At 37.2% G+C, this 25,625-nt stretch overlaps 1 protein-coding gene across 1 annotated transcript in view; it reads right to left on the reverse strand.

Annotated features, from left to right (window-relative positions):
- TBX20 (T-box 20) overlaps nt 1-25,625 on the reverse strand; it is a 49,343-nt gene that overhangs the window by 20,619 nt on the left and 3,099 nt on the right. Inside the window, exons 2-6 of the mRNA XM_003788580.1 lie at nt 24,213-24,468; nt 23,012-23,176; nt 19,433-19,541; nt 15,522-15,680; nt 7,030-7,106 (exon numbers count right to left, since the gene is read on the reverse strand). Of these exons, the coding sequence (XP_003788628.1) occupies nt 7,030-7,106; nt 15,522-15,680; nt 19,433-19,541; nt 23,012-23,176; nt 24,213-24,468 (766 nt within the window). The remainder of the gene's footprint in view (nt 1-7,029; nt 7,107-15,521; nt 15,681-19,432; nt 19,542-23,011; nt 23,177-24,212; nt 24,469-25,625) is intronic.

A 25,625-nucleotide genomic window follows, 5' to 3' on the forward strand; every position in this document is an offset into this window, starting at 1 on the left:
TGGAGGTTGCTGTGAGCTGTAGTGCCATGGCACTCTACCCAGGGGGACAGCTTGAGGCTCTGTCTCAAAAAAAAAAAAAAACAAAGAATGGGAGCCAGGTGCAATGGCACACACCTGTACTCCCAGCTACTTGGGAGGTTTAGGAATGGGTGCTTTGAGCCCAGGAATTTGATACCAGCTTAAGCAACATAGCAAGACCTCCCATATCAAAAATCAAACAAAAAACTAAAGAGAAAGAATGATGTAAAGCTGAATGTAAGTGTGTGGGGCATCTCTCTATCTATTTATCTGCACACAAACATACATAGTACAATGTCCAAAACATCATTGATAAGTGAAAAGAAAACTGAAAATAATTTGTATAACTTGATCTCATATATGCCTTAACATGTGTATATAGACATGCACACACACACACATATATATATATTTTTCACATATACATACACGTATGCTTAGCAAAAGGGCCAAAGAAAAAGAAAGAAGTCATAGAGAAAAATAGATTTGGTGATAAAATCTATTTACCAATTCATAAAATAAAAAGCTCATTTTCAAAATGGTAAAATGATAAAATATGAATAAAATACTAATAGCCTTGATACATAGTTTTTATAGATTAAGATAACAAGATGAACAATTCAAAAGAAAAAAAAAGAATGGAGTAAAGGACATGAACAGGCCAACTACCAAAAGAAAATACCAATTTTCATCTACCAAATTAGTAGAGACGAAAAGATGAAGACCATTTTGAGAAAGATGCAAAGAAATGGGCAACAGATATAGACAAACTTTCTTGAAGGAAAGTTGGCAGAATGTATGAAATGCCTTAAGGACGTACACAGTCATAAGCTGCATAGGACATTTCAGTCAGTGATGGACTGCACTTATGATGGTGGTCCCACAAGACCAGAATGGAACTGAAAAATTCCTACTGCCTAGGGATGTCACAGACATCACAACGTGGTAGTACAACATTACTTGTGAATTTTTATGATGCTGATATAAACAAACCACCCACAGTAGGACCTCCATAGTCGACCACTTCCCTATGTTGACCACCTCCTTAAGTGGACCTAATTTTCATAAACCAGACATGCTCCACATGGGTATATCAGTACAGTAGGCCTAGTTCTTCATGTTGACCACCTCTGTATGTTGATCAGTTTGTTACAGTCCCTTGGGTGCTCAACTTATAGAAGTTCTACTATGACTTTATGTTCTATAATAGACTTTTATCACTATTTTAGAATAAACGCCTACTTATAAAAAAAATGCTATTATTATCATAGTAAATGACATTTCCATGCATGTTTTTGTCCCAAAGACCTTCCAGTGGGACAAGACCCTATCTCGATGATCCTGACTCTGCACAAGCCTAGGCTAATATGTATGTTTGTGACTTAGTTTTCAGCAAAAAAGTTTAAAAAGTAAAAAGAAAATTTTAAAAATAGAAAAATCTTACAGAACAAGGCTATAAAGAAAATTCTGTACCATCGTATAATATGTATGCTTTAAGCTGAACATTATTACAAAAGAGTCAAAAGTTTTTAAAAATTAAAGCATATAAAGTAAAAATGTTATAGTAAGCTAAGGTTAATTTATTACTGAAGAAAGAAATCTGCTTTTTCTTTACAGTTCAGGGTAGCCTAAGTGTGGAGTATTCGTGAAGTCTACAGCAATACAGAGTAATGTCTGAGGCCTTTGCATTCACTCACTACTCTCTCACGGACTCCCTCCGAGCAAATTCCAGTCCTGCAGACTGCATGCATGGGAAGTAGCCTTGATATGTATACTATTTTTTTACCTTTTATACTATATGTTTACCATACCTTTTCTATGTTTAGATACACAAATACCCACCATTATGTTAGAGTTGCCTACAGTATTCAGTACAGTCACATGTTGTGACAGGTTTGCAACCTGGGAGCGATAGCTACCACATAACCTAGGTGTACAGCAGGCCACACCATCTAGCCTTGTGTAATATTCTCTGTGGCATTCTCACAACAATGAAGTCACCTGAGGGCATGTTTCTCTGAATGTAACTCTGCTATTAAGAGACACACAACAGTTTATCTTCCACTCATATGAGGTACTTAGACTAAGAAACTTAAAAGACAGAAAATAAAATAGAGATTAGAGGGGTTCCAAGGGAGAGAAAATGGACAGTTGTTTCAATGGGTACAGAGTTTCTATTTGGGATGATACATTCTAGAGCAGCGGTTCTCAACCTGTGGTCGAGACCCACAGGAACTAGATTAAAGGGCCACGGCATTAGGAAGGTTGAGAACCGCTGTTCTAGAGTGAACAGAGGCAATGGTTGCCTGACATTGTGAGTGCACTTAAAGTCACTGAATTGCACACTTGAAAATGGTTACAATGATAATATTTATATTACGTAGATTTTACCCCAATTTTTAGAATTCCATTGCACGACTATGAAGCTTATTAAACCATTCCCCTATTATTGAACATTCAGGTTATTTTTTACAAATTTTTAGCAAGTAAAAATAACATTATGATAAAGTATGCACACGCATACAGAGTGCCAAAAACATGTATTCGCATTTTAAGAAATTAAAAAACTGTATTAAAATTATAATGCTCAATATATACCAATAACAAAAGATGAATGCAAGTTATATTTGAGCACCTCTTGTAATTGCAAAAGTCGAATGTTATTGAAGTATTACAATTTTAATACAGTTGTTTCCTTTCTTAAGACATGTATATTCTTTTTGGCACCCTGTGTCTGTGTGCGTGTGTGTGCATGCGTGTGTGTGTGCGTGTGTGTACATATATATATATATATATATATATGTTCTGTACCCTTTGACCAGCATTTTTTGTTTGTGGGTACTTATCCTATGGTAATAAGAAAATATGAATCTTTATGGTTTTTGGTGATACACAGGTTTTTGGTTTTTCACTATTACAAATCATTTGTAATAGTGAAAAACCAGAAACCTAAATAATAAACACTTAGGATTGGTCACACAAATTTTAGTACAAAGTGGAAAATTAGGAAGCCACTAAAAAAGTGTACTGCAGACATTTATCTATTGATATTAAGGGGAAAATAATTTTTAAAGTGCAGATGGTATAATACACTTTAAAAGAAGTAAATGTTTACACGTGCACAGGAAGGTGTCTGAAAAAAGATATGCGGGTTTTGCCAATGATTATTTCTGAGTAAATGGGATTTCACTGCTTTTTTAATGCTCTTTTTCTTGCATATGTGTATTTTCTGTAATGAACACTTTTTGCAAAAAGAAAAAATTAATAAAAGAAAATTTGAATAAGACATAAATAATTTTTCCCAGTTAGTTTTTCCTTTCTCAGAAGTAACACTGGGAAAGCTGAGTGCAGTGGATCATGACTGTAATCCTAGCAGGATGAGGCAGATAGATCCCCTGAGCTCAAGAGTTTGAGACCAGCCTGAGCAAGAATGAGACCCTGTCTCTGCTAAAAATAGAAAAATTATCTATTGTGGTGGGCACCTGTAGTCCCAGCTACTTGAGAGGCTGAGGCAGGAGGATCACTTGAGCCCAAGAGTTTGAGGTTGCTATGAGTTATGATGACTGCATCACTCTAGCCTGGGCAATAGAGTGAGATGTCTCAATAAAACAAAACAAAACAAAAGAAGTAACACTGTGCCTTCATGTACTGTCTTTGTACTGTACAAAATGGCTGTCTAGATTATCTATTTTATGGAACCAGCTGATAATTCTTTCCCTCATCTGAGTAACTAGAAATCAGATTATATGAAGACAAACCTTCAGGCTTTTAGTGTGCTTCTCAGTTGGACATAGTAGGTGTACAGACAGAGCATTCAGGAAACTCCTTTCTGCTTTTGCCAAATGAAGTGGATTTTCTTTTATAAATAAGGAAGATAATGTCCCCTGAAGAGTAAGGCTACACACAAAGTGAGACATTCGAGTATCTGAACAGAATCTAGTAAAATTGGAGAAATAAAATCATAATGCCTTTAAGAATATCCCAAAACCTCATGCAATTATACAGACAACACTGTGAGTTTAGAGGTATATAGGCAAAGGGATCTAATCCTATAGGCATTTTCATGTGGGGTCCCACAGTAAGTTATAAATCTGGAATAGGAAACTTGAAATCATTAAGGTCACATATTTATAACATCATATTCAATTAGGTTAGAAAAGTGCAATATCTGTCATCATGTCATAAAAAGATGTGTTTTTCTCTCAGATCTCTTATAAAGAAAAGCTCCCTGTATTGTTACAGATAGGGCTGTTTTCAATCAGTTACAAGGAGCAATTCAATTACTAGATGGTTTAGTGCAGTAACTGACTCCAGACTAATTTAATTTCTTTAGGTCTCTAAAGATCAATTGATCTGATTTGTCCCATCCCTAAAGGCTGTTTAGGAAAAATTCAGACTTAAATACCTGGAAATGAAATCCAAAACCTTGGCCAATTTCACACTGCTTAGGTCATCTTGCAAACTTTCAGCTAGTCATGTATGAGCTCTCTCTTGGCCCTCAGACCATAGAAGGCTACTTAGCTTCACGTCCATGTGAGAGCTCCCACATCAGGATGCTTATTCAATAAGTGGAAAATGTGGCCACATGCATCATCAAATCTGCCATTCTAAAGGGCAGTCAGACTGAGCAAGCCTATCTCATAAGCCATGTGCAACTACAGGGCTATTTTTACTCTAGGAAGTTTATTAAGACTATTAAAAGTAGAGTTAGATGGGATAAAACTTTTAGATGAAATGCTCATTTAACAAGATGAGGAACTTATATTACATTTTTATATTTATGAACTGCTGCCAGAAATGTCAGTTTGCTTGATTCTCAAAGTATACCTTTGAAGTGGGCAGGGTTATTTCTTCCATTTTCTAGAGGAGGAAATAGACTCAGAGGTCCAGTGACTGCTCCAGGATCAATCACCCAAGAAAAGGCAGAGCTGGGACTCTGACCTATGACTTTTTTCCCCAATTGCTCATGCTTACCCCTCAGTCTGAGACAGAAGACATAAGGTACTCTAAACACATCACCACTGCTCCACTGAATCACTGTCTTCATTCTTACTTAAAATCTGAATAAAACCAAGGAAAAGTTCACTTATAATAATCTCAGCTGCATAAACCCAGTCTGCATCAGAGATTCCGATACTCAGAAAGAAAAAATAAAGAAAGTCATGCCTAAACAAAGTAGCCTTTGTAAGTGGACCTCTTTGTTGCCCACAGTGCTGATTCCACATTCTTGCTTTTTGTTTTAATTAAATCATAGCTGTGTACATTAATAAAATCATGGGGTACAATGTGCTGGTTTTATATACAATTTGAAATATTTTCATCAAACTGGTCAACATAGCCTTCATGGCATTTTCTTAGTTATTATGTTAAGACATTTATATTCTACACCTAGTAAATTTCACATGTACCCTTGTAAGATGCACTATAGGTGTGGTCCCACCAATATATCCAGAAGACCAAAAATCACATTATAACAAAGATATTTATACCAGAATGTTTATTGCAGCCCAATTCATAATTGCTAAGTCATGGAAGAAGCCCAAGTGCCCATCAACCCATGAATGGATCAATAAATTGTGGTATATGAACACCATGGAATATTATGCAGCCTTAAAGAAAGATGGAGACTTTACCTCTTATATGTTTATATGGACAGACCATATTTTTCTTAGCAAAGTATCTCAAGAATGGAAGATAAAGTATCCAATGTATTCAGCCCTACTATGAAACTAATTTATAGCTTTCTTATGAAAGCTAGAACCCAATCGTAGCCCAAGAAGAGGGAGAATATTTGGTGGAACCACATTTTTGCTTCTTTATGTGACCCCATAATTGAAGTGGTAACCATTTGCCTTCTCTCTGCATTTTGCATTAGATTTTTAACCACACTCAGGTTTCTTTCCCTCAATACCTCCAACCACTTGTCAAGCTCTCTAATTAATTATTTTTTTCTACTCAAATCCTACAGTTTCTGCCCATCATTCAGTCTCTTCTTCTGGCTTCTGTGCCTCTGAGCTTCTCTGAGCCTTTAAATCTGTTCCTCCAAACCTCCCTCTATGCTTTGCCATTTGGGAAGGCTAAGGAAGACCCAGACAGAGGTTCCTGAAACATGTGATTATCCCTTTTTTTGAGGACCCAGCACAGGTTGGGCACAATGCTAAGGTCAGAAGATGTGGCCATGCGTAACAAAGAGTACAGTACAACTGTGTCACACTTAGTAAGGAGATGGGAGTATAGAGTAAACCAGAGGGCCAACAGCTAGCCCACCTCCATCAAAGAAGGTGGGTCCCATAAAAGGAGGTGGTGTGTTTAAGAAATACAAATGATCAAAGTATTTAAAAGTATTTTCTTTGAAAAACACATGTCATTCATACTGGGTAAATCATGGATCTCAATATAGTCATTACTTATCACCTAGATAGTCTCAAATTGCACAAACCATTTTATTGAGTCAAAAGTAGGGTATGTTATAAGTACATGACTGTGACTTGTCTTATGAGAGATCCTGAGACCTGGTGTTCCTCCTATTAATACAAGTAATCCACTCTATAGGCAAAATTATGTGGCCCTGAATTAAATTACATCTCTTTGTTTCAAAATTCCATATTACTCTTATATTCTTTGTGTTACCCAATATATCGATATCTACTTCAGAAGGCAAAAAGCTATCAAAAATCAAAAATTCTGTTTCTCTGCAGATTGCTGCTCATCAAGACATGAAGCTTGATATTATCAAGAAGACTAAGTCCTTGATAACAACAAAGCCCCTATTTTTTTTTTACAGTGGAGTAAATGTCCTGACCAAAGAAACCACTCTACTCCACAACAGAGCATGTAATAGATCCAGCTGTGTGTCTGCAGGGTTTATAACTGGAGGGAAGGGGGGCACGGAAAGCTGGAGACTGAATATGGTAAGGTTATGGTTCTTCTATGTCAAAAGGAATGTGTTCTTACAAACTGTTTTCTCTTGATCTCATCTGAGCAAGAAAGTAAATGTAAAATTCTCATTACCTCTCAATGTCAGTGAGCCTGGAGGAGTCCCGGAATCCTTTGGCAAAAGGATTGCTATCTATTTTCAGCTTGGTTATCTAAAAGGAAAGAATAGGTACAAAACAATATCATTTCTTAGGTCAAGGAAGTAAAATGAGAAATAGAGTCTGTTCATCTCCCATGGCACACTAAGTTGTGAGAAGGATGGAAAGTGCTGGACAAGTTCAGAGAGACCCATCACAGGCAGGTGGGATGGCAGGGGAAGGCCTCACAGAGGAGGAGGTATTTGAAGACAGGCTGAAGGTCAATGGATAGATACAATTGGGGCTGGGGGCCTTTCAGGGAAAGGTAGACATGAACCAGAGTGTAAAGTATTTAAGAGATTAGTGAATGACTAGGGCTGAAGCTAAGTGAACAAGAGAATTATGCCAATTCCAGCACTGGTGGGGAATGGGAAATAAAAGCAAGAATGCTGTCTCATTCTGACTTGGCAACGTCTTTCGTTACTACTATGAGAACATATACATACCATAATGGGTAAAATGGCCATCAATAGCCTCATATTCAATACTATATTGATATGCATGACATAAAGACATGACAAAAGGCCTTCAGAATACACTCCCATTCCCCTTTCCATCTGACTAAATTAGAATCAAATTAGTCCATCTTTTGTTATCCTTCCATGCAATGTTATTTATAAACTCTATGCTTGTATGAAAAAAAATACATTCTAATAAGAATCACAATCTAAGTATTACGTATCAAAGCAGTGGTATTCATAACTTCCATAGGACTAATATTAATGAAGAAATACCCATGAAATTGTAATACATTACTCCTCTGCAGGAAAATACATTAGGTTGCCAAGAAAAAAATAAAGGAAATGCTAATTAAAAGATGCTCAACATGGAAAATACCAGAATGTTAGTGCTAAAAGAAACCTGAGAGACCTTCTAGCCCCTGGTCTCATTGGACATATAATCACACTCAGGCACAAAGAGCATTAAGGTCCAAGAATCAGCTAGTCAGTAACTGAATTAGAACTAAGGAAACCTTCAAAGAGTCACAGCTCCTTAGTACCAAAATTAGAACTTGTGTTAATCTTTAAAGAGAAACACATACAAAATATTCTTAGCAAGGGAGAAAACAAGTAACGAATAAATAATCAAAACAGTTTGAAATTTCATTTTGCCAAAAATCAACGTTTTCCTCTGATTAGAGTGTATCTATTGCTCATTTTAAACTATTAACAGAAGCAGAAGAATCTCGTTTTTCACTGCAAAAGAAAAGTGCTTTTTTCTTCTTTTTGTTTTCTTATTGTGGGCTGAACTAATGTATACGAAGCAAAGAAGCTATGGCCTTGCTTAGGATGGAAACTCCCACACGATTCTGACCAGAGAGACCTATCTTCTCTCTCAGTAACACTGGCAAGATATACAACCTACTGATAATATTAGTTTTTAAGGGCATTTGACGGTGTGTCAGAAATACTTGTTTTTAGCCTATAAATTTAACAGAGCAGAAAATAACTAATTTCCTTTTCAACTTAGCCACAGATATCGGTGTACAGGGAAGGAAATGAGGTAGACAAACAAGAAATCTGTTCTCAAGGACATCAACAACTACTTAAAAGTACGCATGTGAGGAAATACATAGGAACTCCTGAGGTTGCCTCTAAAATGTAGCCATGAACAACTTATGGAGAAACTTTCCTCACACATGGCACAACTTTCTGAAGAGTGCAGTCTGTTTCAGCCATTGATTCAGACCAGGACTTTGTGAAGGTCAATTTATAGGAAGAAAGAGAAATTTTTTATTGTTTCTAATAAACATCTTCTAAAGCCCGGACAATCAGTAATCTCTAAGATTCTAAATACCAACAGATTTTAAAATCCTTTAGGACAGGAGCTAAGTCCTTCCACAAAACAATTATAAGTCAAATTATGAATGTGTTTTCACAAGAACTCATCAACAAATATTTAATAAGGACTGATTCCCATGCACATGTGCTGCCCTAGATGGGGCATAAAGACCACATGGTCTTTGCCTCAGCTCACCTTAAAATTCTGTGGCACAGGCAGAATCATACACAGCTAACCAGAACCAGAAGTCGTTTTAAAAGGCCACTAAAAGATGGTGACCGCCTCATCCCCTGCACAGCTAGTGACCACAAGAGTGAATCAAACCCAGACAAAAATTTCAAATTGAAACTGCATAGTACAGCAAGGGATTGGACTCCCTTCAAATAGTACCTTTATAAAATTGAAAAGTGAAGCGTCTGGCCAATGGATAACATTTTTTAGAGACAATGGCATGTAACATCTTTAATAGAAGAACTACTAGGGTATCTAGCATGGGAACTCCAGAAATACTTCTTGAGCTTTTGCTCAAGAAAAAATAGTCAGAAATATGATTTCATCTTTTAACCAGTTACAGACTAGATGAAGCCACGAGTTTACATAAAAAGCATTTTGTTTTGTTTTTATGATAAAATAATTTTTAAACAGCAAAATTTTAACATTCTAAGTAATGCATTTTAAAAAGGTCAGACATAGATTTTATACCATGATATTTAGGTAAAAGCCAGTAGTTATATAGAAATAAATATATTTTTGAAGGTTTGGTTTTATGTTCCTTTATGAAATTTGGAATATTATTTCTCAACATGCTTCAGAGCTGAGAAGAAGAAGGAGCTGAGTTATATAGACAGTGGTTTCAGTTGGGTATCATTTTCTTCCGTGTTCTAATATCGGAAGTCTGCAGCTTATAACACTACTGAACAATACTGGTTATCAGATATCATATGCAGAGAAACTGCAGGTATGGCTTCTATACAATTCAAAACCAAATTTATTTTAAAAGCACCAATGTTTCTTGCTGTGTGAAGAGGTATTAACAAGTAAGGATGGTGTATGTGCTTAAAAATTCCTGCAGATTAGTGTGTATCTCTACATACATCTAAATTACTAATTCAGTTTAAAATACAACCCTGTTCTTTTATGTATTGTTTCAATAATATAGAACATAGTGTAATTCATTGCCAAAAAATTCTCTCACTCAACATCTCTATTATCTGTACCTAAATGGATATATATTTGGAGGGCAGATTTGACACTACCAGCTGTGCCAAAGAGAAGGAGACCTTTCACAGTAGTTATTCTCTATGATATCACCAGACTCTGAATCCAGCTGGAGTTCCCAGCTACACGGTGAAATTGGCCCTTTGAGACCATTTCTCCAATTATCAGGAAAAGATCTGACCAAAGGCATTTAAAAATGAAACCTGACCTACACTTCAACTCTATAACAATGCTTTGCCTGCTCCAAAACAATGCATGACCTTTACATCTTAAATTATAAAATACTTTGTTGGAAGTGTAATGTATTTAGCTTTTATCTAATAATGTAAAGAAATGTAATCATTCACTTGCAAAAACCAGAGAAAGAAATAGCAAAAAAGGTCTCATTTTCATTACTTATAAATGAAAATACCAGCCACAATAAATGAGCAGTTTTTTCACAAATTCTACTGGAAACTTTGACTTGGATGTTAATAGACCTAAAAATAACAATGCTATCCAAAGATTAATACATATGAAAGTGGTCTTGGGTGGCGCCTGTGTCTCACTGGGTAGAGCATCAGCCCCATATACTGAGGGTGGCAGGTTCCAACCCGGGCCCAGCCACATTGCAACAAAACAAAAAAATAGCCAGGCATTGTGGCGGCTGACTATAGTCCCAGCTACTTGGGAGGCTGAGGCAAGAGAATCACCTAAGCCCAGGAGTTGGAGGTTGCTGTGAGCTGTGATGCCATGGCACTCTACCAAGGGCAACATAGTGAGACTCTGTCTCTAAGAAAAAAAAAAATAGAAAGAAAAAAAGAAAAGAAAGTAGTCTTAAATATGAATTATTATTTAATTTTTGGGAGACAAAGTCTTACTTTGTTGCCCTCAGTAGGATGCCGTGGCATCACAGCTCACAGCATCCTCAAACTCTAAGGCTCAAGTGATTATTTTGCCTAAGACACCTGAGTAGCTGGGACTGCAGGTGCCCACCACAATGCCCAGCTCTTTTTAGAGATGAGGTCTTGCTCTGGCTCAGGCTGGTCTCAAACTCATGAGCTCAGCCTCCCAGAGTGCTGGGATTACAGGTGGGAGTCACCATGCCCCACCTTTAAATATAAATTTTTAAGTCTTCCTTTCTTTTTACCTCTTTGTTCTTTGTGCATGAAAGAATTCCAATATTTGAACTATACTTAATATAAGTTTACCTTCTTTATTTCCTATATATTTATTTTACTACATATTTGTAGCAGGAAAATCAGGACACAAACTTGGTTCAGCAATGAAGGCACAGTAGCTGTTAGGAGAGCTAGAGTCAAGGCTAACTTCAGAAATGGGCACAGAACTAATGAAAATGCTAACTCCAAAACTGATTGGTTCGTCCCACATATGTTTATTGGGTACCTGCCATGTGAATGGTTTGGAAGCCATTTGCAAACTAGCTTCCAAGTTAAACCTTTAACTACTAACTGGATTTCAGTTTTATAGATATATGGGCTTTGTGCTAGAAACTATGGTTTTAAAGGTGGGAGTACAGAAATAAACAGACTTAGCAAGATCCATTAATAAAATTAGTCTAAATTTAGTAACTTCTAGTTTAGCTTAATTAGCAATGAAACACCATATTAATCATATTAATCTTTACCTTTAATGATGTAATAAAAAATAGCTGGGCACCGCTGGCTGGATTCTGATCCCATTTATGATATCAATTAGAAATAAACATTTGCAAAAGGAGCAACTAGTGTTGAAATACGTATTTATTATTATCTTAACCTATGTTAATTTAACCACATTTTGATGTCACCAAAAAAGAATAAAGTCCAAGATGACCAAAACCTTATGATCATTCAGTCACCCACCAGATTGGGTGAACATAAGATGAACATAAGATGATCAGATGACCATTCTGATCTCAGTTTCTTTATCTGCAAAATGGGACTCAGAGGGCCTCCCTCAGGAGATCAGTATTAGAATGAAATGAGATATTAAAAAAAAATGTGAAAAAAAACAAAAAAAAGTGAAAAGATGTTTGTGAACTAAAAGTAATAAATTCAAACCATGAAATTTCATTAAATCCTAGTTCAGATGTTATTTGGGGGGGGGCGGGTAGAATGATTATCAAAGACATCATTGGTCCAACCTAAAAATTTCAGTATGAATTGAAATTAGGTAATATAAGAAATAATTCTTATTAATTCTCCTAGCTATAATGAATAATAATGTCCTTTTGTCAGAATATGCTGGTGGAGGTTTTTAGAAGTAAAGTATCACGATGCACGCTACTTAGTTTCCAATGATTCAGGGAAGGGGAAAGTATGTACACATGGTGGTGAGGGGAAGGAGTGTGATCAAGAGGTAAATCGAATATGGCAAAAAAAAATGTTGAATCTGGGCAGATGAATACATGAGGTTCATTTTACCATTCGTTTAATTTTTTATATATTTGAAAATTTTCTAAATAAAACGTTACGTAGAAGAATAAGAATTCAATGAGATGATGTCATTAGTGCATGTGGCTCCTGTTAGATGCAGCTAGTGCTCAGTAGATACTCCATGATGATGAGGCTCTCATCCTGTCACAGTCACTGCTGTGCAGTGTGAACCATGTATTTGGTTCAAAAAAGATGAACATAAAAAGTTTAAACCCTCTAAAAACGGATGTTTCAGAGTCCATCAGGGTTAACAGCTGAGAAGAGGTAAAGTTCTGCTTCCTTGGGAACACCAGGCACCTGCAGCTTAGAGGGTAAGGACACTGACTCTTGAATCTGACCACCTGCATCCAAGTCTGTGATGAGATGAGCAAGATCACCTCAGATGACTTATTTAACTCATGCCTCAATTCTCCCAACTATACGATGCTGAATAAAAATACTATTGCTTCTGTTTTGTAATATCGCTGTGAAGATTAAATAAGATAATGCACTTCAAACGGTGCCCTGCGCGTGGTAAGTACCCAAACGTTAGCTATTATTATTATATGCAAATAATAAAAGAAAGGTAAATAACACCATTCTATTCCAGGGTACCATGATAGGAGTTGTCCTGCCAGCATTTATGCAGACTTGCTCTTTCACCAAATCTAAGGCAATATATTTAGAAACTTTAATTTTTTCTCTATTTTTATAATTTTCACTCAGAAAAAGAAAATCTATTTACCTATTTTTGCTTTGGCCTTCTTTACAGAGAATTCTGATAAAAGTGATAATGTTTCCACCCGGTAAGTTTTTATGTCATTCCCAAACATCAACAGGATTTCCTAAATCAGTATAAATCTAATTTTTTATATTATAAAACCTACAGCTACAATTAGTATAAAATGAACTGAATGTTTCAGGAATCTCTTCTGAATTTATAATATCTGCATTCCATGTGCCCGCAAATAAATTAAAAGTGGCATTTTTGGTTTCAATGTTCTAGAACCTCAGAGAAAGAGTGTTAGTGTTTTAAGCCTTTGTGGACCTCTATCTATACCCAAATTTTTAGCTTAGGCAATCTGTGAAAGTTTCTACTCCTGATACCTTGGAGATCATTCAAAAGTTTCAATACTTTGTTTTACTATAAGATTATTAATACAATTAACAATTATATATTCATTTGTCTCATTAAAAAATACATCAGTAAAATTTTAAAGTCCAAGTGTTGACAAATCTTCTTTTGACATTCCTGAGAGAGTCCGATAGTCCAATAGTAACCACATGCCTTCTTTACAGAGTGCCTTACAGTTTCCGAAGGCATAGTTGGGCACCCTATTCCATTTGGTCTTCACAGCAATGCCCCAGAACAGAAACCTTAGCCCCAGGTTACAGGTAGGGAAAATGGCAGCCACAGCAGTGAAATGAAACCAACTCAAAGTTGTGCAGAAATGATAGGTAGGTAAGCCTCATATAAGCCTTACATATCTACTCCTCACACACCCATATGCCTTCTCTGGGCTTCCACCTTCCATCTGTGTAGGTTACCTGTGCTGTCAGATTCACCTTTCTTTCCTAAGAGAATCTACACCACATGCTCTGCTGGCTGCCCATCCCACTTTGGACTCTGAGCCATCTGTCAGGCAACATCTAACACTTACTTCCTCACAACCCAAACCAAAAATATAACATTAAGACAAGGGGAGAACAACAGTCCTAGCTGCCTACAACTAACCAATTAAAAGCAACAGACAGAGACCTAGCCGGGTTTGGTGGCCATGCCTGTCATCCCAGTTACTTGGGAATCTGAGGTAGGAGGATCACTTGAACCCAGGAGTTTGAGTTTGACTTAGGCCAAGGCTATGGCACTCCACCAGGGTGACAGAGCGAGACTCTGGACTCTGTCCTAAGAAAGAAAGCTACGAAGACCAAGAGAGATTATGAGCAACCAAATTTGTCAAATAAACTGAGAATACAAGTTCTTTTTACAGAGGTTTATCTGAAGGAATCCCACTTCTGGTCCTTCCTGAGAGCAGAAAAGTCACTCAGAATATTTGCATTATACTCATGAGTTGAGCATTCCTAATCCAAAAAATCCCAAATCTAGAATGCCCCAATAAGCATTTCCTTAAGTGTCATGTTGCTCAAAGCTTTGGATTTTGGAGCATTTCAGTTTTCAGACTAGGATTTTCAGACTAGGAATGATCATCCAACATATAAGTTAATATTATAAATTAGCTACCTTGATTTTAGTTAAATACACAAGTGTTTACTTACTGCAGTTTGTTATCTAAAGAGACATTTTAAATGATTATTTTACTACAATTTTCTTATCCTAAATTACAGCTGAATAGCTTCACAAAATATCTAAAGTATCAGTAGTTTGGAAGTTGGCGAGAATGTGTGTTTAATTTTGTAGAAAATTTGAACTTACAGATTTTATGAAGTCATGAGAACATGGTTATGTATGTTACCAACAAGAGGAAAAGGAGGCAGGTAATTTTCTGGAGAAGAAAATTTGAGAAGGCAGAGTGGGACAGGGTTTGGGTGGGGGAATAGGCAGCAAAAGTCCCAAAGCTTTTTTGTTTTTTTGAGACAGTCTCACTATGTCACCCTTGGTAGAGGCTATGGCATCACTGCTCACAGCAATATCAAACTCTTGGGCTGAAGCAATTCTTTTGCCTCAGACTCCCAAACAGCTGGGACTACAGGCACTGACCACAATGGCCAGCTTTTTTTTTTTTTTTTTTGTTAATATTATTATTGCTGTTTTAGCAGGCCCTGGCCAGGTTCGAACCCACCAGCCCCAGTGCACGTGGCCGGCTCCCTAACCACTGAACAGGGCTCCAAGCCCCTGTCCCAAAGTATTAAAGATTCTAGAAGAGATGGTACAATTCATAGTCACTCCACACACTCTTAGAGGTCCTTGGACTGGCATTCAATGGCTGTCTCCAAAATGAACATTCAGGAAAATGTTGGAACCTTCTAAATCCCTCATCTTAAGTAGGAATTCAATTGTGATCTGCATACTTACCAGTTGATTCTGGTAGGCAGTGACTGCTGTAAAAACTGTCTCTGGGAAGATGAATGTTCTAAATTCTTCAGACTTCAGATTGAGCAATGAGGCTGTGTGGTCTTTCTTCTTAATGATGTGTACCCTTGGCTGGTACTTATGCATTGAGTTCAAAATTATCTACAACAAAAGACAGGGAATACTGAATTTTACATACTTACTGCTAGACAGGCCAAATTATAGTGGAATAAACAAGAACCATAAAATTTATAATTTTAAAGTCAACTTTAAGATTAGGTTCTACCTTTTTCATTCTTAAAGAAAATTATTTTCGTAAGATACTTCAGAGTCATTGTGGTGACTCCACATTTTATTAAAATATCTGCAAGTAACAGGTTGTTTCAAGTGTTCTTTCTAAAATGATTGGGGGGTGCTAATTGAAACATAAGTATTATTTATTGTTCAAAATCAAGTCTTCAAAATATTTTTTGTTTTCTGTCTGACTAGACCAAAGGATGTATTACCTAAAGTTTCTAAAATAAGAAATTATATATTTTAAGGTGCCAAATTGCTATTTATAGGGAAAGAAAACAACTGAGAAAGACAATATGGTTTTAGATAGACCTGGGTTAGAATTCTGATTCTGCCACTCTCTAACCCTTTAATTTGGGGTCAAGTGATCTCACCTCTTCAACTTCCAAAGGCATAAACAGTGCTAACCTCATAGGGCTGTAGTGAGAATTAGATGATATAACCTTTGTAAAGCACATAGGAAACAGGAAGTTCTCAGTAAACATAAACTATGTTATTTATGACAGCTTCCTTGATTCCTCGCTCCCCATTATAAAACTAAATTTGAATCACTGTGCTAGCCATATTCCATTCTATAGTTAATAAAAATCACTGCATACTTAGAAGTCATAAACATGACATGGTTAACAAGGCAGCCAACTGATGGTATTTTTCACATGCATCTTTTAAATAAAATTTTAAAATTTACCATTATGAGGTCTGAGCAATAAAATTCACTTCCAAATAGAGAGGGTTTTCCATATCTTCCCACCTACCACCTAGGTAGCTATCTAAATCTGCAAAGTCGGGTATGTCTTTTCTTCCATAAGAGGGCTCTCTTGTATACTGTCCTCCCCAAGGATCCAGAAGAAAGCCTGGCTTTCAGTAAACAGCATGGTAGGGCCGATGGCGCTCACTGCTGGTTGCTGCTGCTAACATTGCAGCTGCTGGCTTTCTTGCCTTCTTGGCTAGCTTGGGTGTGGAGAATGACCATTCCTGCTGATGGACTTGAGCAGCAGTAAAAACTAGTCACTGTGTTACAACTGATATATGATCAATCAATCTCTATGCTGACCAACTTAACATTACAGAGATTAATTGGGACTGAATTTTGAACACACCTTTATAAGGATTTCAAACTGGAACAGGAAAAACCAAAACAAGTAAATCTCTAATTAAATCAAAATAAACTTTAAAAAATGATAATGTTATCTCTTTTTATTATTCTTTTATTCCAAAGAGTTTAAGATATTGATACCTAATCATAAAATTGGAATAAACTTGAAGCAAACATTGTCCTCATCATACTTATATATGAAGAAAACTTAACATTCATACATTCTACTGAGAAGATGGAATTTTCAAATCACACCCATCCACCCATACATACGCATACCAAAATGGAAAAAGTCCTAAGCTTTATTAAATAAGCTTCCTAGCCCTCATTTCCACCATCCCAAGGTCAATTTCCTTTGGGAAGGGTGCTCAATAGACTCAGACCCCAGATGGAATCTCTCAGACCCCCAGGTTCCCTGAGTGTCTGCTCAAGGCCTCATGGGGCTGAAGGACCCTGTAGAAGTATCGACTCTTCTTCACTTACGAAGTGAATTCCTGAGAATAAGAAAGTTTGTTAGAAAACAAAAAAGCATTTATAAACAGAGCTTCTTCAAAACTGGTTCAAAGAAATTAGTTAAACAACATAGGAACCAAGAATCTTTCCTTGTAGTTTTCAAAACACACTAATTCTGGTGACAAAAGGTTATATTAAATATAAAAATTTTAAAGCATATAAGCAATCATCTAAGACTAAACAATTTGTCAAGGTCTAATCTTGGCATAATCAGGGTAGAACCCAGAGCTACTGAAATCCAGCTCAGTGCTGTTACCACCCAGGAAGGTGGTGTTAAAGGAAAAACATTTCAAATTCTGGACAAGTGATCTCAAAATGAACTCCCAAGTCTTTTCATAAAGACCGAAATAATTCCTCTAAAAACTTCACCTATAGAAAATATCAGAACCATAAAATAATTTCATTCTTCTCTGTGAAAATTTTAGTAAGACCTTAAAAAAAATTTAATATGAATAATATTAAGAATAATCATCTATCTACAAAAAAGAATATCACTCAGATACTTCAATAAATTTAACCTGAAAAAAACATCTGTCAGTTGAAGCATTTTAAAAGGACAATTATGCCACAATTCTTAAAGATAAAGGTCAATTACCTTTACCAATACATACAACAATAGAAACTTATTAACCTACTTCCAGTATCTCAACAGCACCACCAGCAGAGTCAGGAGTTAATCTGTTTCCTAGACTTGGTCCTAACAAATAAGGTCTCCCGTGGGCAAGTGCATGGGAGTAACGCCTATAGTGATTTATTTGGTTCTGGGTTTATTCTAACTACTTAAAACCATATCTAAACTCTTATTTAACTCCTACTTAAGGCCATCTTTGTTGAAAAGGTTTTGAAACACTCTAAATTGCAGAGATTTGATAAAACCTAATACCTTGAAAAACAAGAGCTATACTTAATAAAGGGGAGAAGAGAGAAAATATATCAGAATATCTAAGCCAGGTAAGAAACTATGTAAATACCCATGTGCTTTCTGACAAGAGGAGTAAAAAACATTATTCTCCTTAAAAAGAAGTTTGCAACAGAAAGACACATACAGCATCTTTTCACTCTTGTGGAACTAAAAAAAAATTGATCTCTCAGAAATAGAGCGTTACTAGAGGCTGGGAAGGGTAGAAAGGAGGGGGATATGGGAAGAGGTTGGTTAAAGGGTTCAAAATAACAGACAGGAGGAATAAGTTTTAGTGTCCCATAGCACTAAAATTCTAAAATTTTTTAGAAAGAAAAAAGAAAAAAGAGTATATGACTCTGCCTAAAGTTTCCTTAGCATAAAATCTAAAACTGAATTTTTATATAAAATCTTTATTTCAGCATACAGACTCACATCCAAGACAGTGCCTTAAAAAAGCATTTTATCAAATGTGTAAGGCCCTATATCAACAGCCATTTGTTCTGTTAACTGTTAATCAGAGCTCAAATTTCTATTTGCCTTTCTTTGACATTTAAACCAACTCTATATTAACACAAAATCAAACTTTTTTGTTTTTAGTAACAGGGCTTCTCTGTGCTTTAATAGTCACAAAACTCTCCAAAAAGGGGTTACATAAGGAGTAATCAGCACTGTCCCAAAGTTATTAGGACGCAAACGCCCTTTTGTTCTACTATATCTCACATGAATATGTTCTACAGAACACACTTCAGGGAATGCCCATCGAGGTCTTAGCTCCATTTTCCTTTCTGCTTTGATAGAGCCCTGGGAAAAATTAGAAGTTTAACCCAAGAACAAGCTGCAGTCACCAGTTGGCTCAGGCAGTAAAACATTTAGGGAAGTCTTGTTAAATACATTGCACAGAAGATCCCTGATCCTTTTGCATAGAAATGGCCCTAAATGATTTCTTGACAAAAGCAGTGAAGGTCGCCTGAAGAACACATAAATGTTCTCATAGAATGACTCACAGAGAGAAGGTAGGAAGCAGATAGGGAGAGAGGGAAGGAATTCAGACCGAGGAAGATTAACATGACTAGTTCATCCCAGCTTGGGGAACCTGGGTACCATACTTACATGGCCATGTTGATCCAGTTCATTGTTGGTGAGTTTCACCTTTTCAAAAGAAACCATCTGTTTGAGTAGCTGCTCACCAGTAAAAGGAGAGTCAGGGTGCACATAGAGCCTAGGAAAGTTAGAAGAAAATTTTACGAAGATACTTTTTTAAAAAATCTGCCCTTGGGCATTATAAATGTTCTGATTCTAAAGGAACAGATAAACCTAAAGTAAATGGCAAATTTTATTTGCCCATATGCCTCAAATTTATTAATGCCACAAAGCTAAAATAACTCTAAAACATCTAAAGTATTTCTTCATATTTCAATGATCTAAAAGAGGTAATACTTAATCAATTTCCTATTATCTGCTGAGCAAGCCATTTTTAAAAGGCGTATTCTCTTTCTCCACTAATTAGCTACCGATCTGCTTCGGTCAAATACGTATGTTATTTTTGGAAGCACTTTCAAAAAATAAACTGGGTTACACTAATTGCATTATGAATTCCTATTATTGTATGTCAGAAAGCTAATGAAAACACAAAGATATTTTAAAATTTATTTTATTGTTTTACAGATGGGTCTCACTCTGTAGTCCAGGCTGGAATGCAGCAGCATGACCACAGCTCACTTCAGCCTTGAACTCCTGGGCACAAGTGATCCTCCCATCTCAGCATCCCAAGCAGCTAGAACTATAAGCCACCATGCCCAGCTTATTTTTTTTAACTTTTTTTAGAGATGGATCTTGTTATGTTGCCCAGGCTGGTATTAAACTCCTAGACTCAAGTGACCTTCCCAGCTTAGCCTCCCAAATTTCTGGGATTATTGGCATGAGCCACTGCAGCCAGCAACACAAAGAATATAAAAGAGAAAATAATTTTATAAAATATATTTCAACTTTAAGGTGACTCAGTTTAAAGTTTGTGTCTTTATAAATGCAAGACAGAGCAATTTTAATAGAGTAACACAGAGAACTTTTAGTAGCCCATAGATCAGAGTTGAAAGTCTATCACCTCTTCTGGTAACTTAAACACTACTTTCATCATCAACTGTTTATGTGCATGCCAAATGAGACCTGAAACAAGCTGGATACAATTCAAATTATTCAATTTATTTATCTATAAACAGCTTAAGGAAAAGAAGTGATTTGATGGGGGGGAAATTATCATTTATTGATCAGTTGCTATGTTCAAGGCAATCTTTTATTCACTCACATTTAAATGTAGGTAATTGTTCTACTTGTGACCATCACCATCACTGTTTATTTGATTATCTTTAGGTGTGCTCATAACTGTCTTTCATTTCAATTATTCTTTGATAGTACAAACAATTTTTAAGTCTCATCCCTCCAAGGCCATAACTTTATAAATACAGTTGTTTTCCTGATCAGAACCACGTTCTTCCCACCAAAAAAAATCCAAAATTATTTAAAGTCATAAATGTGGATAAAATGTTCCCTCTTTAAGAATTACATTCAACACATGAAATCACATTACTAGAATATTAATTCATTTAAATATCAATCATGTACTTTAAAGAAAAGGAAATGTCCTATATGAAAATGGAACTTTTAGATTGTAAGTAATGTCTTGCTCATTATTATAATCAAATGATATTATCAAGCATAGTAGCTTTGATTAGAAATGACTGACTAATGGACTTCAGTCTGAAATAAAATGATTCAAAGACTTAGAATCATAAAAAAATTTTACCATCAGTATAAAAATTATCACCTCCCAAGTTCTGCATTTTTGCCTTATGGAGACAGAAAATATAGCAAACTATTTTAATAATAATAAAGAATAATGCCTAAATTATCTAAAATATTTCTATCCTATTGTACACTAAGCAATTTTCTTTAATATCAATATAAATAAACTGAACTAGGATGAACAAAAATCACACAGGAAACCTCTCCTCTCTCAAGTCCCCCCAAGGACTTAAAATTCCAGCAATAGCTTAAACATGCTTCAGTTAAGATAGTGTATTGGTACACACTTTCCTTCTCCAACCAGAACAGATTAGTAACATAAACAAGGCATGTCATATTTCCAAAGTCTTACTGGCCTGCACCAGTTACTTCCCCATACCTTCAGATAGGAAGAAAATGTATGTTAAGTAAGAAAGATTAACTTCTTAGAGAAAACACAAGAAAAAAGGGGGGGATCACTTGTAGAAAATGGTTAGGAATCTGCTAAAATACATGTTCTTTCTGTTTAAAATAATATTGAAAAGTTTGAAAAGAAACTCAAGAATAATAGTAAATTGCTATTTATCAGTAAATAGTAGAGAACACTGCTTCTATTAATTTTGACTCTCACTCAACTAAAATCATTTTTTTCCCGTTTCTTAGTTCTGACTGTTATTTAATACGCTGACTCAGAAGGGTTGGGAAGATTTCATTCCTAATCTCTTATGAGAATAGAAAACTCCAAGAAATTACTTTTAATCTGTTCTCTAGTGCACTAATATATTATAAGCTGATAAATGTTATCAACTACTGATTAAGCCAAATATTCTATCTAAACTCAATGTATAAATTATCTGTTGATTCTGTGCTGTGACTGGGACTCCAGACAAGACACTTACAAAGAGCCAGCCATAACTTAAAAGTTCCTAATTCTATCCATTTAATTAAATTCTTAGCTCTGATACAGACTTTCAATCAATAACAAAAAAATTAGTCATGAAACAACTTAAAAGCTGTGAAGCTTGGTTTTAGAACCCCAAATATAAAGTCAGCTAATATTCTTTGTTTTGTATTAAAGTATGTAGTTATTCAATAGATTCCTATTACTTAAGGTATTACTATTCATCTAAGCAAATACAAGTCCTCCCTGCACCCCAGTTTATTTGGTTAAAGCAGCAAAAATAAAAGGTTGCATGTGATTTTTTAAAATAGGATACTCCTGGAAAAACATAATAAGAAATAATTTCCACACAAATAAACATATATGGTCTCTAATATGTTAACTGAGTAATGTAATGTTTCATGTAAAATAATATTAACTTGTTGAATTATATTCATCCACTAAAATTACAAAGGGAGAAAAAAGTTTGCTTTTTTTTTAACTTAAAATTTCTGAGCCCTTTACTGGTTAAAAACAATATAATTTTACCTAAACGTATATAGACATAAACACATGACTAACAAATATTTACTATAAGCAACAACTTTACTAAAATGCACTCTTCTAAAAATAACTTGAGGGCAACCATGTCACCAGTGGGTTTATTAGTCTGATTCTAAGCAGCCGTTAAAAATGATGTCTCTGTGTGTGTGTGTGTGTCTACATACAAAATGGGTCCACATTTCTAATAAACACTCAAATCAAAATTTAAGAATAGCTTTGAAAGGAATTACCATATAACGAAAAATAAAATTAGAGACAAATGCTTTCTCTAAGCACAAACTACCTTTCTCAGAGACTAGCCCATATTTCACACCGTCAAGCCTGGAGTGTTCAAGCTTGGAATGCTCTCTTGCCAGAACCCGCTGCTTTGAAAACAAATCTGCTTAAAATTCACGCAAGCCGAGGAGACATTCTGCCAGAAGAGTTACTAGCACACTTTGCTTGGGGGAAAAATCCAAGTCACCAACCTGGCTGGCAGGGGTGGGTCAGCCTTGCCGGCCACCAGCCAGGAGGACCGGTGGTAGGCGTAGCGGTACCTCTTGTTGTCCACAGGGACTATGTCCATCAGGACTATGTACTTGGCTTCAGGATCCACGCCAGAAAATGACACCCGGATGGTTGGAAACATCCTCCTGACAGAGACAGAAAAATGGCCCTGTTCACGCGGTCTGCTGAACTGACCCGAATGGGCGGGAGGAGTCCAACTCCCCTTCCTACTTGGTCAGTCCCCAAACCCTCCTTCTGTTTTTTGCAAAGCCTCAGAGATGCAAATACAGGAACAGGACTCTCTCTCAAGCATGTCCCCTTTACAGGCATACTCACTGCTAAGTGAAAAGGTGTGTGTGAGAGAGATTGGGGGAAATCCTATGCATTTTAATGTTCAAGCACTTTAGGACCCAAAGTCTCCCAGGAGCTGAGGAAGTGGAACAAGTCACCGGCATGCCAGCGAGAAAATTTAGCTCCTGTAAAGTAAAAGCCAACAGCCACTGGGGAGTCTCAGATGGGTTGCAAAGAACCTTTAAGTATTTCGCAGGGTCCCAAAAGCTGGAGCAGACAAGTTCAGGGAACCACCAACCTTCACAGCCTTTGCCCTGTCCGAATGGCCCCGCACCCCAGCGCCTTCCTGCTCGGCCAGAGCCTGCCAGGCTCCAGCAGCCGGCGCCAAGGGGCCCCCAAGCCAGTGCTCCTTCCTACCCGGAATGTTATTGGTTCAAATTTCATTCTTCCTCCTGGTTTTAATTTTAGTTTTTAATAGAAGCTGGCAGCTTCTGCAAATTGAAGCTGATAAAAGGGACGCTACCCAGCTCCCCCAAAGCACCAGCAGCCCACCCTGCACCCTGAGCACAAGTTCCCCTTCCCTGGAGATCCTAATCCTGCACTCCCAAACCTCCGAGAAGGGAGCCGGGCACTTGGGGCAGTGCACCTTCCTCATGCCTGTGCTCTTCTCATCAAAGCTAGGGGTGGGAGGGTTCCCATCACCAGATTCCAGGAACACAAACTCTCCACAGCTCTTTCCAAAAGCCAGTTGGTGGAGAGAAGCCTTCCTTGAGCAAGGCTGCCTTTCTGTGCTCTTAAACCAGCCAGTTGTTATCTAATTCCTGGAAGCGCCCTCAGCTACCCAGGATGTCTCCCCCGTGCCCCACTCCCCAGCCGCCAAGGTCCAACTACCTGCCAGACTTGGTGATGATCATCTCGGTACCCAGCTCGTGGAATTTGTCCCAAAGTTCCTTGGTCTCCAGGCTGCAGGCAATTTTGGCCATTTCCTCACTGGGAATTATGGGGGTAGTGGGGATGAGAGGCTCAGTGCAAAGAGAGGAAGAGGCTGGGCTGCTGCTGCCGCCTCCGCCACCAAACTCCCCGTGAGCATCCAAGCTGGTCAGCTCACCCAGGGGCTGGGCACAGGAAGACTTCTCCACAAATTGCTCTGAAAGCAAAGAGAATGCAGAATGACAGCTGACACTGTCCAACAAGGGAAGATTCTGAAAGGAGAACAGCATAATTAAAACAGGCACCTGGATTTGACTCAGAAAAGTGAAACTGAGAAACTCCAGGATGGTAAGGATTACCTATCCCTATACAAAATGGTACCTGAGATTTCCATGGTGTGACATTCCCGGTGCTTACTTACTAAACCAAACTAGTGAGTTCTAGAACCATGGCTTGCTATTACCATTACTGAAACCTACTTTGGGGAATAAAAATGTGAGGAATGGAAGAGGGAAAAGGTGGTGTGATTATAAAAATAAAAAGTAAGTATTCCTACAGTTGTTCTTCTGAGACTCTAGACTTAGCAGCTTATGGAACCTGGTTCTAGTCCTGCCTCTTTAATAACCAGGAAAGACTTTCTCCATGGAGATCTAAGGAGTGAGAAAAGCAGTACCTTTCTCACTTTGAGAGGAGCCTTCCCTTCCCTCCTGGAGCCCTCTCTCTATAGGAGAAAAGGAAAATAGGAGAGAAAGGTGGGAGAAAAGCGGGTTTTTTTTTCTTTTTTAAAGTCACTTCACTTCTGTGCCTGGTACTCAGTTTTCTAGGCTTAGTGATAAGAGAGTGAGATTAGAATGTTTTTATAATATTCCTTCCAGCCTAAGACATTAAGAAAACATCCTAGCACAGAGATTGCTAAATCACGGGAGCAGGCGCTGTGGGTCATTTTTTGGTTTAGAGATGGAATAATTATGGAGGGGTGATATATATCATTTTTTTTCTCCCCAAAACATGCTAGAAGTGAGGAAAACAACCCCAGACCTAGACTAGAGACCATTAAAGTGAGAAGATTGCTTTGCCATCCACCACCAGGTTGGAATACCACTGCCTATGAATCAAACATTCTCCTCCACAGCTGATAAGAGCCTGGGACTACAGGAGTCACTTTGATGGAATGGGGGGTGGTGGTGTTGTAATTGCCCCAATTATCTTCCATCCCTTAAAAAAGAAACTACTTGAATTTGCAATGTGAAGGTGATCTCTTACAAGGACTCTGTTCTAAAAGCCATCAGAGGCTGGGCGCCTATAGCTCAACCGGCTAAGGCGCCAGCCACGTACACCTAAGGTGGCGGGTTCGAATCCCCAGCCTGGACCGCC

Source organism: Otolemur garnettii, unplaced genomic scaffold (genome assembly GCF_000181295.1).
Source record: "Otolemur garnettii isolate 467f Iridium unplaced genomic scaffold, OtoGar3 scaffold00028, whole genome shotgun sequence".
NCBI lineage: Eukaryota > Metazoa > Chordata > Mammalia > Primates > Galagidae > Otolemur > Otolemur garnettii.